Source organism: Excalfactoria chinensis, chromosome 3 (genome assembly GCF_039878825.1).
Source record: "Excalfactoria chinensis isolate bCotChi1 chromosome 3, bCotChi1.hap2, whole genome shotgun sequence".
Taxonomy (NCBI): domain Eukaryota; kingdom Metazoa; phylum Chordata; class Aves; order Galliformes; family Phasianidae; genus Excalfactoria; species Excalfactoria chinensis.
In genome coordinates, this window is record NC_092827.1 from 23,949,831 (window position 1) to 23,962,230 (window position 12,400).

Here is a 12,400-nt window from a genome sequence, read left to right on the forward strand (position 1 = left end):
TCTGAATATGTTCATTTTATTTTATTCTTTTTTGAGTGAGAGAGCTATTTTATTTAGAGTGTGGTACGTGCAGTAAAACCTTAGTACCTCATTCAGCATTTACTAGTCATCAGGCTGGAAGAAAAAAACGAAGTATGTTGCATTTAAGTCGTTATAATGAAAACTAATAGAAAAAAAGAAAAAGAAAAAGAAAAAAGATTTATTTAGCCAACGTTACATGGCGCCTAAATCTCCCCAGGTTCTTCTGACCAGCATTACCATACAAACCCCTTTGGTGGCGGTGTGTGCGGAGGCTTCCCCTGGCAGGATGTACACGCACAAATCTAACAGCAGGAGAGGCAGAGCGCGCCCCTAACAGTCCCTCCACCAGCCCAGGCCCGACGCGGCCCTTCTCCCCCGCCGGTAGCGCCGTGCCCTGAGGGCCGCCATTATCTCGCTGCAGAGCACACGCACCGTTCCGACCCGGTCGGGCCTGACCCGGCCCGGCGCCTGCGCAGCGCGGCACCGCCTCCCCGTAAACAGCACCGTCACGTGAGCGGCCGGGCCCGGCACGGAGCCGCTCGCCTGACGGCGCGGGGGCGCGCTTACGGGTAAGCGGGCACGCGGCCGGCACCGCCAGCCCAGCCCAGTCAGCCAGCAGCACCAGGCCGAGACGGGACCACCCGCGGCAGGGGGAGCCACGCTCCCGCAGGCCACTGTCTCCCTTCACCGCGGCAGCCGCGTCCTTCCTGCCGGGGCAGCGCCGAGCGGCGGATTAGGGTAAGTGGCCTCCGCTGGGCCGCGGAAGGGTGAGGGGAGCACCGCGCAGCCTCGCCCCGCTGTCCCGGGGCATGGGGGGCGGACGAGGCCTGGTGTGGCAAGGCCGCGGCCTAGCCCGTTGGCGGGGCCCATCGTCACGACTGGGGCCGGGCGGGCCGAGGCCTGCTTCCGTCGTACGGACGGACCGCGAGGCGGGTGCGGAGGCGGCGCCGGCGGTGGCCTTTCTCTACCCCGCGGAGACGGCCTGCGGGCCTGGTGGGAGGTCCCGGCCCCACTCGGCCGGCGATGACCTTGTGGAGGCCGCAGGCCCTTGGCCGGCCGGGGCCGGGTTCCGCGGTACGATACGGCCCGGCCCTGTCTGCCCGCGCATGCGGCGGTCTGCATGCCTGCCCTGGGGCCCGGCCCGTGCCCCCTGTTGCGCCGCTGGCGCTCCTGCCCGCCATGCGCTGCCCCACGTGGGCGAAACCTTCACCCTTCACTGCTCTTGTCTGTCTTCACCTCTGCTGCCTTCTTGCCCCACGCAAACCCGAGAAACAAATGCCACTTTAGAACCAGCTGTGCCTCTGCTATTGGTCTGACCTGCTGCGGGCTCCTCCTCCCATTCCTCATACTTAGCATCATCAACAATTTCCGTGTTTAACTCTTATGTACAGTACTTGCTGTAGGAAGTGTGGCACAAAGTGTGGTTATCCAGGGTGCCCAGGGGAGGCTGTGGCTTGGTGGCATTTCCAGATCCTGCTTTTGAATGGTATGGCCTCCCAGGGGCGGTGTGTTCATGCTTCCTTTGCACTACTGGAGTGTAGTTACCTAATATGTATCATATATTAGGAGAGCTGTCACTCATGTGTTAACACGCATTCCTTCAATATAGTCTGTGTGGTGGAGACATAGCCATGCAGTGAACAACTGTATTCAGAACCCTCTTGGACCCTCTCCTGTGTGACCTTTTGTGGGGAACCTGCCTTAGTGGGACTAGGTCCATTTTAACCCCTATGGTTCTGTGACTGGGAGAGGAGCGCTGCTTATTGTAGGGTGAGTTATTAGAAATCGTGTGCAGAATGGAGCATTAAAATGGTTAAGGGAATGCAGGAGCATGGAATAACAACAATGTGTAAATGCTCTTGGCAGCATTGTCTTTCAGGTGGCTGTTAATCCATTAAGTGGTCTATACATTTACATTTGGGACTAACATCACGAAACTGAGGAAATAATGTGATAATTGTGAAGATGGCTTTTTTTTAACAGTACTAATTCACATTAATTGTGCTTAATAAATTAATCTGTTAAAGTTTGGGAAACTTTGGGAAAGTGAGGGAGATCTCAAAATACTGTGTTTTGTATTTCATGAGATAGTTTTGCTTGAATGGTCTTGATGGCTAGTTTGTAGCTTGCAACAGAACTGTGGTCAGCTCTCTTCTTGCTTCCCTACAAAGATTTTTCATCTAATTTCGGTTCTGCTTTAAAGATTATACTTAGAAATGTAGAGTTCAAAACACTTAGCTATTTTTTATGTATTGTCTATTATTCAACCATTTGAGTTTTGCAAGTATGTTACATTTGTTAACCCTCGTGAATTTTAAGGATTCTACAGTGTAGAATTCATTCTTAAGTTGCCTAAAAGCACTAGAGCTCAAAGAGGTCTGCTGTACTTCTGTAACCTCTCTGGAGTGTTTGAGTTTACTCTTTCATGGAGTAAATGCTACTCGTGTGAAGGGCTGAGCATATGTATGGAATTATGTTAGCTGTTAACTTTACTGAAAGTGTTCAGGTTTTTTAAATGTAAATTTCCCTGGATGATGTAAGTATTATTGAATCCAGGTTATAAAAATGTTAAGAAAGAAATTATTTCTAGGAAATAATAACCTTTAATTGTCTTGCCTGTCACGCCAGATACCTTTTATGACTAAGGGAATACTTTTAAAAGGTGGTATTTGGAAGTAGAAATGACAGAATGTGGTGAAGAGGATATGAGTGTTCATTACATAACAGCAAAATGAGAAATATGGGCAGCTTGTGACATGCATCTGAATGGTATTAGTGTGACCTCATTGGGGGCTGCTATATTGCCGTAGAAAATCTCACAAGGTTTTACCACTGGGCAGGTGGTCAAGGTAATCCCATATATGTTTATAAACTGGGAGAAGCACTCCTTGAGAGTAGCGCAGCGGAGAAGGACTTAGGAGTGTCGTGGTTGTTCACAACTGAACTTGAGCCAGCAGCATGTGCTTGCAGCCCGGAAGGCCAGAGATATCTCGGGCTCCATCAGAAGAGGGCTGGCCAGGAGGGCAAAGACTGTCAGCCTCTACTCTGCCCATGTGAGGCCCCATCTGAAGTATTGGGTCTATGTCCCCAATGCAGGAAAGATGTGGAATTTTTGGGGGAGGGTCTGGAGAAGGGCCAGGAAGATGATCAAAAAGCTGTAGCACCTCTCCTGTGAAGACAGACTAAAGGAACTGGGCTTGTTTGCCTTAGAAAAGAGAAGGCTATGAGAAGACCTCATTGCTATCATCCAGTATTTAAAGGGAGTTCATAAGCAAGAGGGAAGTCAACTTCTTACACAGGTAAATAGTGACAGGATAAGGGGAATAGTCTTAAACTAAAAGAGGGGAGATTTAGATCAGGTGTAGTGGTGAGGTGCCAGAACAGGTTGCTCAGAGACTGTGGACGCCCTGTCCCTGGCGGTGTTTTAAGGATAGGTTGGATGGGGCCCTGGGCAACTCAATCTAGTACTTGATCTAGTAGCTGACAACTTTGCCTGGGGTAGGAGAGTTGGAACTTGATGATCCTTGAGGTCACTACCAACACAAACCATTCTTTGATTCTATGGTAAAGCAATTGTCGAGGAAATTAAGGGTGGAAAAAAAAAACGTGGGAGAATATAGCAGTAGTTATGGAAAAGGAGACCTCTGGAGGTCCCTTCCAACCCCTACAATTCTGTGATTCTTTGAAAAGTAATCTGTCTTTGGCTTTTTTTTTTTTTTTTTTTTAAATTTATTTTTTATTTTATTTTATTTTATTTTATTTTTATTTTCAGGGGAATATTTCTTCTTAGTGAGCTTATGAATTCTACTGGTCTATGGAAACATGTATAATGTGTCTGTGAGCGATATAAAGTATAATCTTTGTTAACTTTGTGAGATTCAACAGTATTCACAGGGGGAGAGTCCAGCAAAGGGAAGAGGTTAGCTTTGTGACATGCATTTGAAGGATTTCCCAGCATTAAGTTGGTTTTGTGACAGAACACAACTTCTAGTGCAGTACTTAGTTCCTCTGTTAACAGCTGGAGTTATCAGCTGTTATCAGTTAACAGCGGTTATCTTGTTGGCAGGAGATCTATTAATTTTATTTTGTGTGATATAATTTGATCTTGTATTAGGAAAATATTTTTTTCTGCATTTTTGTCTTCTAACTTTAAACCGTTGTTTGAAAATTATTTTACTTCCTGGTCACTGAAAGGGAACAGGAGGCACATAGATACTTACGGGATGTTGTTTTTGGCATACAGCTTTATCACTGTACGGCTATACAGCAATCCTGATGTTTCAAATACACCTTTTGACTGCGTGTTGATGTTAGACATATCTTAGATGATGTTCTGCTTGATGAGAGGTTGGCAAATTAGAAAGAGATCAAATCTGGTTATTCTCAAAGGCCAAAGCTTAGCAAGCCATATTCTGAAGTTTGTTTGATTTATCAATTTTCTTGTTTGTTTTGTTTTTGATAAAGAACAATGACATTTTCTGTAGTAAGTCTTGAACTCCGATGTTCATAAATCAAAACTTTGTGTCCTATGAAAAACATTTTGTCATTTCTTTTGAAGTCTGCCCTCTATGATGGGGTTTGAGACAGTATGAACCAGAGGAAAAGTAGATTGCTGTGGGAACTGTAAAGATTCAATTTAGTTGCTGGCTGTGCCACTGACATATTGTCTAATATTGCTTTCCTTCTTTATCCCATGATCTGTTTAGGTTGCGAGCTCTGTTGGGTAGAACATGTTTTACTATGGAGGCATTTGGTGCTGTGTTATCCATCAGCACTGTAAGACTCAATACAGCTTCTAATGCTGAAAACATTGGTGCATGGTAGCTTTGCATTAATTTTCATCTAGGCAATGGTAACCTTTAACATTAAAGTTTTGTATTCATGGTAGTAGAAGAGTAAGACTTGCCTGTGCTCAGCAGGTGATGTTGGTTGATGGGTGAGTTACAAGTATTAGGATATGAGGGGCACTTGAGGTGGTTTGTCACCTCTGTGGAGTAAACAGTGCGCTGTATGCTCTTTTTAGGTACAGTGTTTACAAAAGCACTCAGAAGAGGATTCCCTAAACCACATACACAGCTAATTCCATGTCAGTTGAGGTGCAGTTTCTTTCTAATTTGTTGGAAAGCTGCACTTATCATTTACTGCTATCTGTGAAGATGCAGTGTCAGCTTTTTGTGTGTTTTGATCTGTTTGTCCAAATAGGTCTGTTCCATTTACACGCTTTCCTGACCAGCACTTTTAATACTACTGCTTGAAGTACTTTGAAGTACTTCAAAAAGAAAGGGAAGGAATTATAATGTTACTATGCTGTCTTCAGCAGCTTTAGACTTATGAGTCTAGTAGACCAGTTAAGTAGGTGGGATCTCCAGCATCTAGAATGCAGAGTATCCTGACTAGGCAGAGAGCACTTTTTTCCCTTTCTTTGGTTAGTTTTTCCGAGATATATATATTTTTCCTGTCTGTTCTAAATCTCAGGCAATTATTACTATATTTTTTTAATACAGTATTCTCATATCTTAATTCTCAGGACTTCATAAGCCAGACTTCATTTTAAAGAGACAATTATTAAAGATACAGGAACTTTGTGTGCTTCAATATAAAATGCAATATGTGCAGAAGAGGGAAGAAATTTTAAAAAATGTTTTCAATACTCTTGTCTAGCAAGAAGTGTGTGTATCTTTTATTGCTGGTCTCTGCAGGTTCTGTACCTCGTGATGATTGATCTAGTAATCATAGAAATAGTCAAAACTTGATATGGTGCAGATTATGCAAAGAGTCAAGCATTAGCTTCTTGAACAAAGAAACAAAATTTTGATTCCATGTGCTTTGCTGGGATGCTTCTCTAACTCTTAGCAATTGTAGAACATCAGTTTTTAAATCTTATTGGATTGGGTTGTAATGGGACTTCTGTCTGAAACCACTTTGTTAGTAAACTTATGGTGATGATTTAATGCAACACTTGCATAGAACTTTTACTTGACCATAGAGCCATACTCTAGAAACAGACTTTTTGTTAAAATTTCTCTTAAATTCTCTCTGTAATTAGTTAGGTGTCACTGAAGATTACTGTGGCCGTTATATTGTTGATGTTTGGACAATTATTTTGCAGCACATTTAGCATTCTGAGTGGTTGCAGGGTGGTCTTGCAATACTGTAGGCATTATCCCCCCTGTCTCTTACCAAATAGTTGAAGAGAGGGATTTGTTTGTCAGCAGCCATTTTTCGTAGCAGGAGCTACAGTTCTACCAGAGCTTTTGTTACATAGAACTGCTATTAATGAAGTGGACAGCACTGCCTTGGTAACAGAAGTTTTTGGATGAGTATTACATAGACGTTCTACTCCTGTAGAAGGGAAAACAGGCAAGCATAATTGTATGTGTATTCAAAGCCACTGTCTCCTTTATATTTAATCTTGGGCAGAAAAGATTTCTTACAGTAATTTGTGAGTCTTGTTGGCGCTTGTTGGTGGCTGTTTGCCATCATTTTATCCTGTGTTTCTTACTCACATGCTTGTGTGATGTAAGCGTTGAAAAAAGCCACCTCCAACAAAACATCCACCTGTCATTATAAGAGGGTGTTTTAAAGTTCCTATTGTGGCAGTTATAATTATTTTCCTACTTGGAGCAGCTTCAGCTCTTAAGCTCGCTCTATGTATTATCAAATTGTTGTAGCTACATTGCATAATAGAATAGATTATACAGTACAGCACAGTACCTCCTCAGTTGCAGTTAGCTTTACTTGTTGCCAAACTTGGAAATCATTTTATGAACTGTGTAAGAGCATATGGATTGGTGTAGACACTTGTTGACATGCTGTAAGCATAGATGCACTGCTTGATAAGGTGTGTTTTTTGGTGTAGGGTATTTTCTAATTACAGCGTTCCTGTTGTAAAAATGCTACTTTATTATGTAAATACGCCTGATTTGTCATGCATTTTTCTTTTGGCTGCCTAATTGGCCTGTATGATGTTGTGCATTAGACAGTTTTTGTCATGCTCGGTGTATGAATAGTGAAAAGGCACCATGCTCTGCAATAGCATCATGCTATACCTAACAGTTGTTTTCTACCTTATGGGAGAATGAAGAAAGTCTGGCACGTTTTTAATAATAATAAAAAAAGGCATTTTTCATGCTCACGTGCAGTTTTTGTCAACTTGTGAAATTAAATACGTTTTTTAAATAGTTTTGAAATGTTAGCAAGACCACTTCAAGTACGTCTATGTCTTGGATTACCCCCTTGATCACTGAAATGGAAATAACTCAGTTAATATGTATGTAAAAGAAAGCATACTTAATGCTGTAGAAAGCATAAGTAGATGGTTGTATTTTGTGGCAAGTTCCTGGAACGGGAATTTATAAACTAATTCAAGCACCATGAACTGTAAATCTCACTTCTCTCCTTTTACCTTAATTAATGCATTCATTCAAAAAATCATATCCTGTCTGCTGTGTGGGAGGAGGCAGCTGATAAAGGAAAGTGTGGGAGAGAATGTGCCCTTTTCCTGTTTCCAGAAGCCTGGACAGCTTTGTGTGTGCTGAAATTGGTCTCCCAGGCTTTCCAGATATTGCCAGACACTACTCCTTCCATCTCCCTTACGTCCTGAAATTTCCATATTTACAATAGTGATCTCAAAGTACATGGTTATGCTAAACTTCCAAAGAAGCATTTTGCTGACTTCTTTCTGTCAAGTAGTTGTCCATTTTTATCAGTTGAATCTCTGCTGGAACAGTGACGTTTTTGCTACTTCGCCAAGAACCGATAAAGGAAATTGAGAACTGCTTCTTGTAAATCATAGGTGCAACCTTTGATTGAAGTGACTTAGGTCTTACCTAGACTTCTTCGAAACAAAAGTTTGTAAAACAGTCCTGGCCTTTCCAAGACCTTCAGACAGAATGCTCATGTACTTGATTTGGGTTAAATTTTCATGTAAAACCTCTGTAACATTATTGAATATAATGATAAGTGAAAAAATAGTAGGGTGAAGACTCTGCTGCTTAAAAATAGTTACTTGCTTTGAAGTGCTTGCTAGTTCTTGTGTGAGTGGGAATGTAATCTATCTTTCTCAGTGTCTGGCCCAGGTCTGTGCTGCTTTCTCAGCTTTGCTGGTGTTGGCAGAAGCTGACCACAACTTTGTATTTACAGAAGAACAAAGATGTGCACTCACAGGCTACTAACCAGGTTCCACACCACTCCCTATACCTCAGTTCTTTAAGGTTTAGACAACTTCTAGAAAGATGTTTTGCTTACACTTTAAGCATGCTGTGGAAGTGGCAGCATTCTGATGTTGATAGAGAAGCAATTAGCAACTTAGCATGCAGTTTCTTTTTGAGATAGCTAGAAAGATAAATGATTTTAGGTATGCAGTGAGCCATAATAAGCCATAAGCAGTTTTATTTTTTATTTTTATTTTTTTAATAATTCTAGAATACCTTAAGAGTTCTGAAAACAGCAGAAAGAATTTATTAGTTTCTTAGGTGTTTTACAATTTGTAGCTTATTTTCTTATGGTATTTTTCTTGTCTTTCTATAGGGCTGAAAGACACACAGGACTCTTCATGGATATAGTTGATACATTTAACCATTTAATTCCTACTGAACACTTAGATGATGCCCTATTTCTAGGATCCAACCTGGAGAATGAAGTCTGTGAGGACTTTAGTACAAGTCAGAATGTCTTAGAGGATTCGCTGAAGATCATGCTCAGCGATAAGGATCCTATGCTAGGATCTGCAAGTGCCCAGTTCTGTTTGCCTGTTTTGGATAGCAATGATCCCAATTTCCAGATGCCTTGTTCAACAGGTAAATCTTATAATTTCTTAAGATTACAGTTTAAAATACAGTAATACTTCAGTGTCGATCCTTTTTCCATAATATAGGAATAATAACTTGGGATTTCTGTCTCTTCCCTACCCCTTTAATTGTGCTGTTTACATGCTTGGCATGTACAACATGGGGGGTTCTTTTAATCTGGTCTGGGTCAAAAGTAATTAAGGCTTTGACTTGAGTATGTGTAAATAATTCCCAACTAAAATTGTGATTTGTTTAGCATAACAACTGTACCTGATTAGTGGAGTTATTCGGTGTTTTCAAGAATTTGGCAGTTTGGGATGAGCAATAGGAGTATTTGAGGTGAACTAGGTTGCTTCTCTGATGTCAGGGTTACTGTGTCAGTACTGGAAGTTCTACTTCTGAGTTGATATGGAGTGTTATACTTTGGTTGTCTCGAAGCAAAATGTAGGAACAATAATACTATTCTCTGTTTCTGCTAGGAGACTAAATTATCATCTTCATTAGCTTGAGTGCTGTTATGGCTTAGAGATTACTTTCTCTAAATTAAAGTTGCTACTGATTGAAGCAATAACCCAGTGGTCTACAGAACCAAAAGAAGACTTTTGGTCTTTTACTACCTTAGTTCAATGTGATTTGAGGCCATCTTTAATATTTTTGTTTACTCTTGTAACAGTCCCTATCCTTACACTCTTTTGTCTTTGAACTACCAAAATATGTTGTATCAGTTTTAATGTGCAGCTGAACCAATTCTACTCTCTCATGTTTTTTCCTGGTTTCATGTTGGCATATCTCTGCCATCATTTTGTAAACTTGACTGTCTTTTAAATGTTTTTCATTCAGTCAGAATACAGCTGGATGTTTTGGAAGTTATGGGGAAATATTTGGGGGCTTGTGGTACACTAGTGAAATATTTCTCTTAAAAGTGATCAGCAGTGGAATAATTAATACTGATGTTTAAATAATCACATCTGACTTTTTAAAGTTAATTTTTAAACTTGCAATCCATTTTAATAAGTGAGCTAACTCAATTATGGCTACTATTTCAGTCTGTAGGGAATCAAAAGTGAAAACACCACTGGAAGTAATGGAGTCCTTTTCTCTGGAGGTTAAGAGACGTGGACATGGCATTAAGGGACATTGTTCATTATTATGTTATGCTTATTATTTGTTTATTTTATTGTTTATTGATGGACTTGGTAAATCAGGTTGATGGTTGGACATGGTAATCTTAAAGGTAGTTTCCAATCTAAATGATTCTATGATTTTGTATCTTTAAAGCTGAAGTTGAGTACATTTCTGTGAAAGGAGCTTTTAGAAGGACTGGTGTCAGGCCTGTGTAACAACTTAATAAATTTGTAGCAACCTTTTTTTCTGCTAGTATCAGTTATGGGTCTTTGTTCTGCCCTTTTGCTTGCTGCTGGGTTGGCATCAGTTCTTGATAAGCATTATTTACAGGCCTAATATAAAGTGATTACTTTCCAACATTGCACCAGTCTTGCTCAGCTTTTGTGTTTGTATTGCATACCACTCACCATTCATGCTTAACCAATCTTGTGGCCTTCTATGATGGAGTGATGACATTGGTTGAAGAAGGGAAGGTGACCAGTGTCATTTACTTGGACTTGAGTAAGGCCTTTGACATGGTCCCCCACCACATCCTTGTCTCCAAATTAGAGGGATGTGGATTTGATGGGATAGGAAATTTCTTGAAAGGCCGCAGACAAAGGGTGGTGGTCAATGGCTCTATGTCCAGGTGGAGGCCAGTAACGAGTGGTGTTCCCCAGGGATCTGTCTTTAACGTCTTTATCAATTACATTGATGATGGAATCAAGTGCACCCTCAGCAAGTTTGCTGATGACACTAAGCTGAGTGGTGTGGTTGACACGGAGGAAGGAAGGGATGCCATTCAGAGGGACCTTGATAGACTTGAAAGGTGGGCCCCAGTGAACCTAATGAGGTTCAACACAGCAAAGTGCAAGGTTTTGCACTTGGGCTGGAAGAACCCCAGGCATCTGTACAGACTGGGAGGAGTGATCATTGAGAGCAGCTCAGCAGAGAAGGACCTGGGGGTCCTGGTGGATGAGAAACTTAACATGAGCCAGCAGTGTGCTCTTGTAGCTCAGAAAGCAAATGCTATCCTGGGCTCCAGCAGGAGAGGGGTGGTAAGCAGGGACAGGGAGGTGATTGTCCCTCTCTACTCTGCTCTTGTGAGGCCCCATCTGGAGTACTGTGTCTAGATATGGAGTCCTTAGTACAAGAAAGACAAAGAGCTGTTGGAGGGGGTCCAGAGGTGGGCCACAAAGATGATCAGGAGGCTGGAGCACCTCCCCTGTGAAGACAGGCTGAGGGAGCTGGGCTTGTTCAGCCTGGAGAAGAGAAGGCTGCGGGGTGACCTCATTACAGCCTTTCAGTATCTGAAGGAAACCTGTAATCAGGAGGGGAGTAAACTCTTTGAAAGGGCTGATAATAGCAGGACAATGGGAAATGGTTTCAAGTTGAAAGAGGGAAGATTTAGGTTGGATGTTAGGGGGAAGTGCTTTACTAGGAGAGTGGTGGGGTTCTGGAACAGGCTAGGTAGGAAGGCTGTGGATGCTCTGTCCCTGGAGGTGTTCAAGGCCAGTTTGAATGGGACCCTGGGCAATCTGATCTAGTAAACATGGAAGCTTGGTGGCCCTGCTAGGCGGGGGATTGGAGCTTCATGATCCTTGAGGTCCCTTCCAACCCAGGTCATTCTTTGATTCTGTGAATGAGCTGTCACTGCTCAGCTTTTTTCAAGGTGATGATCTTACAGTATGTAATAGATGCAAATAACATTTTGGCTGTCCCCTAAACAATTTAAGTACTTGTCTATAAAATAGAGCTACTTTGATGTTTAAGTTTAATTTCCAGTTGCTGCTTGTTAGAGGCATTTCCACAGAAAATGCTCAAACTGTTCTGTAGATTGGATTGTAGTTCTTATGGAAGAGTATTAGCATTATATTCAGCAGTACTGGTGTCTGACAGATACCAAGGGGGATGTGAATAGGTATGTGTTGACTGTACTGATAGGAGGATTTTTGTTAGTGGCCTGTCCTGAATCCGGTTTGTGCTGTATCTAATTTTCTTTTTGTTGTTCATTTAGATGACATTATTGATCTTAATCTACTCTGAGCTTGCTCTGTAGTTGCCGCAGAGTAATGGGATGGGGTTGTTTTGTTCAGCATTGATTGAACAGTTGGTGTTTGGAGAAGAAAAGATCATTTCCAGGTCTGCTAATGACATTGAGTAGAGATGGAAGTAATTTTTCATTACTTGTTATAAGATGGAAAGGGCATGGGTCAAATTAGCTTTTTGTTATGCTGAAGTCCTCATAGGATGTGTCTGAAAAGTGAGTGCTAAACAGTGAAGATGTAGTTGGGTTGCTGGTTTGTGGGATTAAACGAAGCAGTTTTCTGCTTCTGTAGCACACTTGTGAAATTTTTTATTTCAGTAATCAATTTACTGATTAATCAATCAGTAATCAATTGGCAAGTCTTAGGCCTCACTGAAGTTCTTGGGAGTAGTAGTAATAATGGAAATTGCTTACTCTGACCAACTGAAATAGGTTTTGC

General features: G+C 41.8%; 1 protein-coding gene across 10 annotated transcripts in view; it reads left to right on the forward strand.

Annotated features, from left to right (window-relative positions):
• The first annotated feature begins 510 nt into the window (after positions 1–510).
• Positions 511–12,400, forward strand: part of PHF3 (PHD finger protein 3) — a 46,528-nt gene continuing 34,638 nt past the window's right edge. For 4 of the 10 annotated variants that reach the window (XM_072333510.1, XM_072333509.1, XM_072333511.1 and 1 more), the window contains exon 1: positions 512–759. Coding sequence is in view for 2 of the 10 variants with exons in the window: in XM_072333504.1 (XP_072189605.1) it covers positions 8,576–8,819 (244 nt within the window). In the remaining 8 variants the exon portion in view is untranslated. Of the gene's footprint in view, positions 760–8,550; positions 8,820–12,400 lie in introns of those variants that run through there. The other 6 variants (XM_072333508.1, XM_072333507.1, XM_072333506.1 and 3 more) reach the window with 4 other exon arrangements.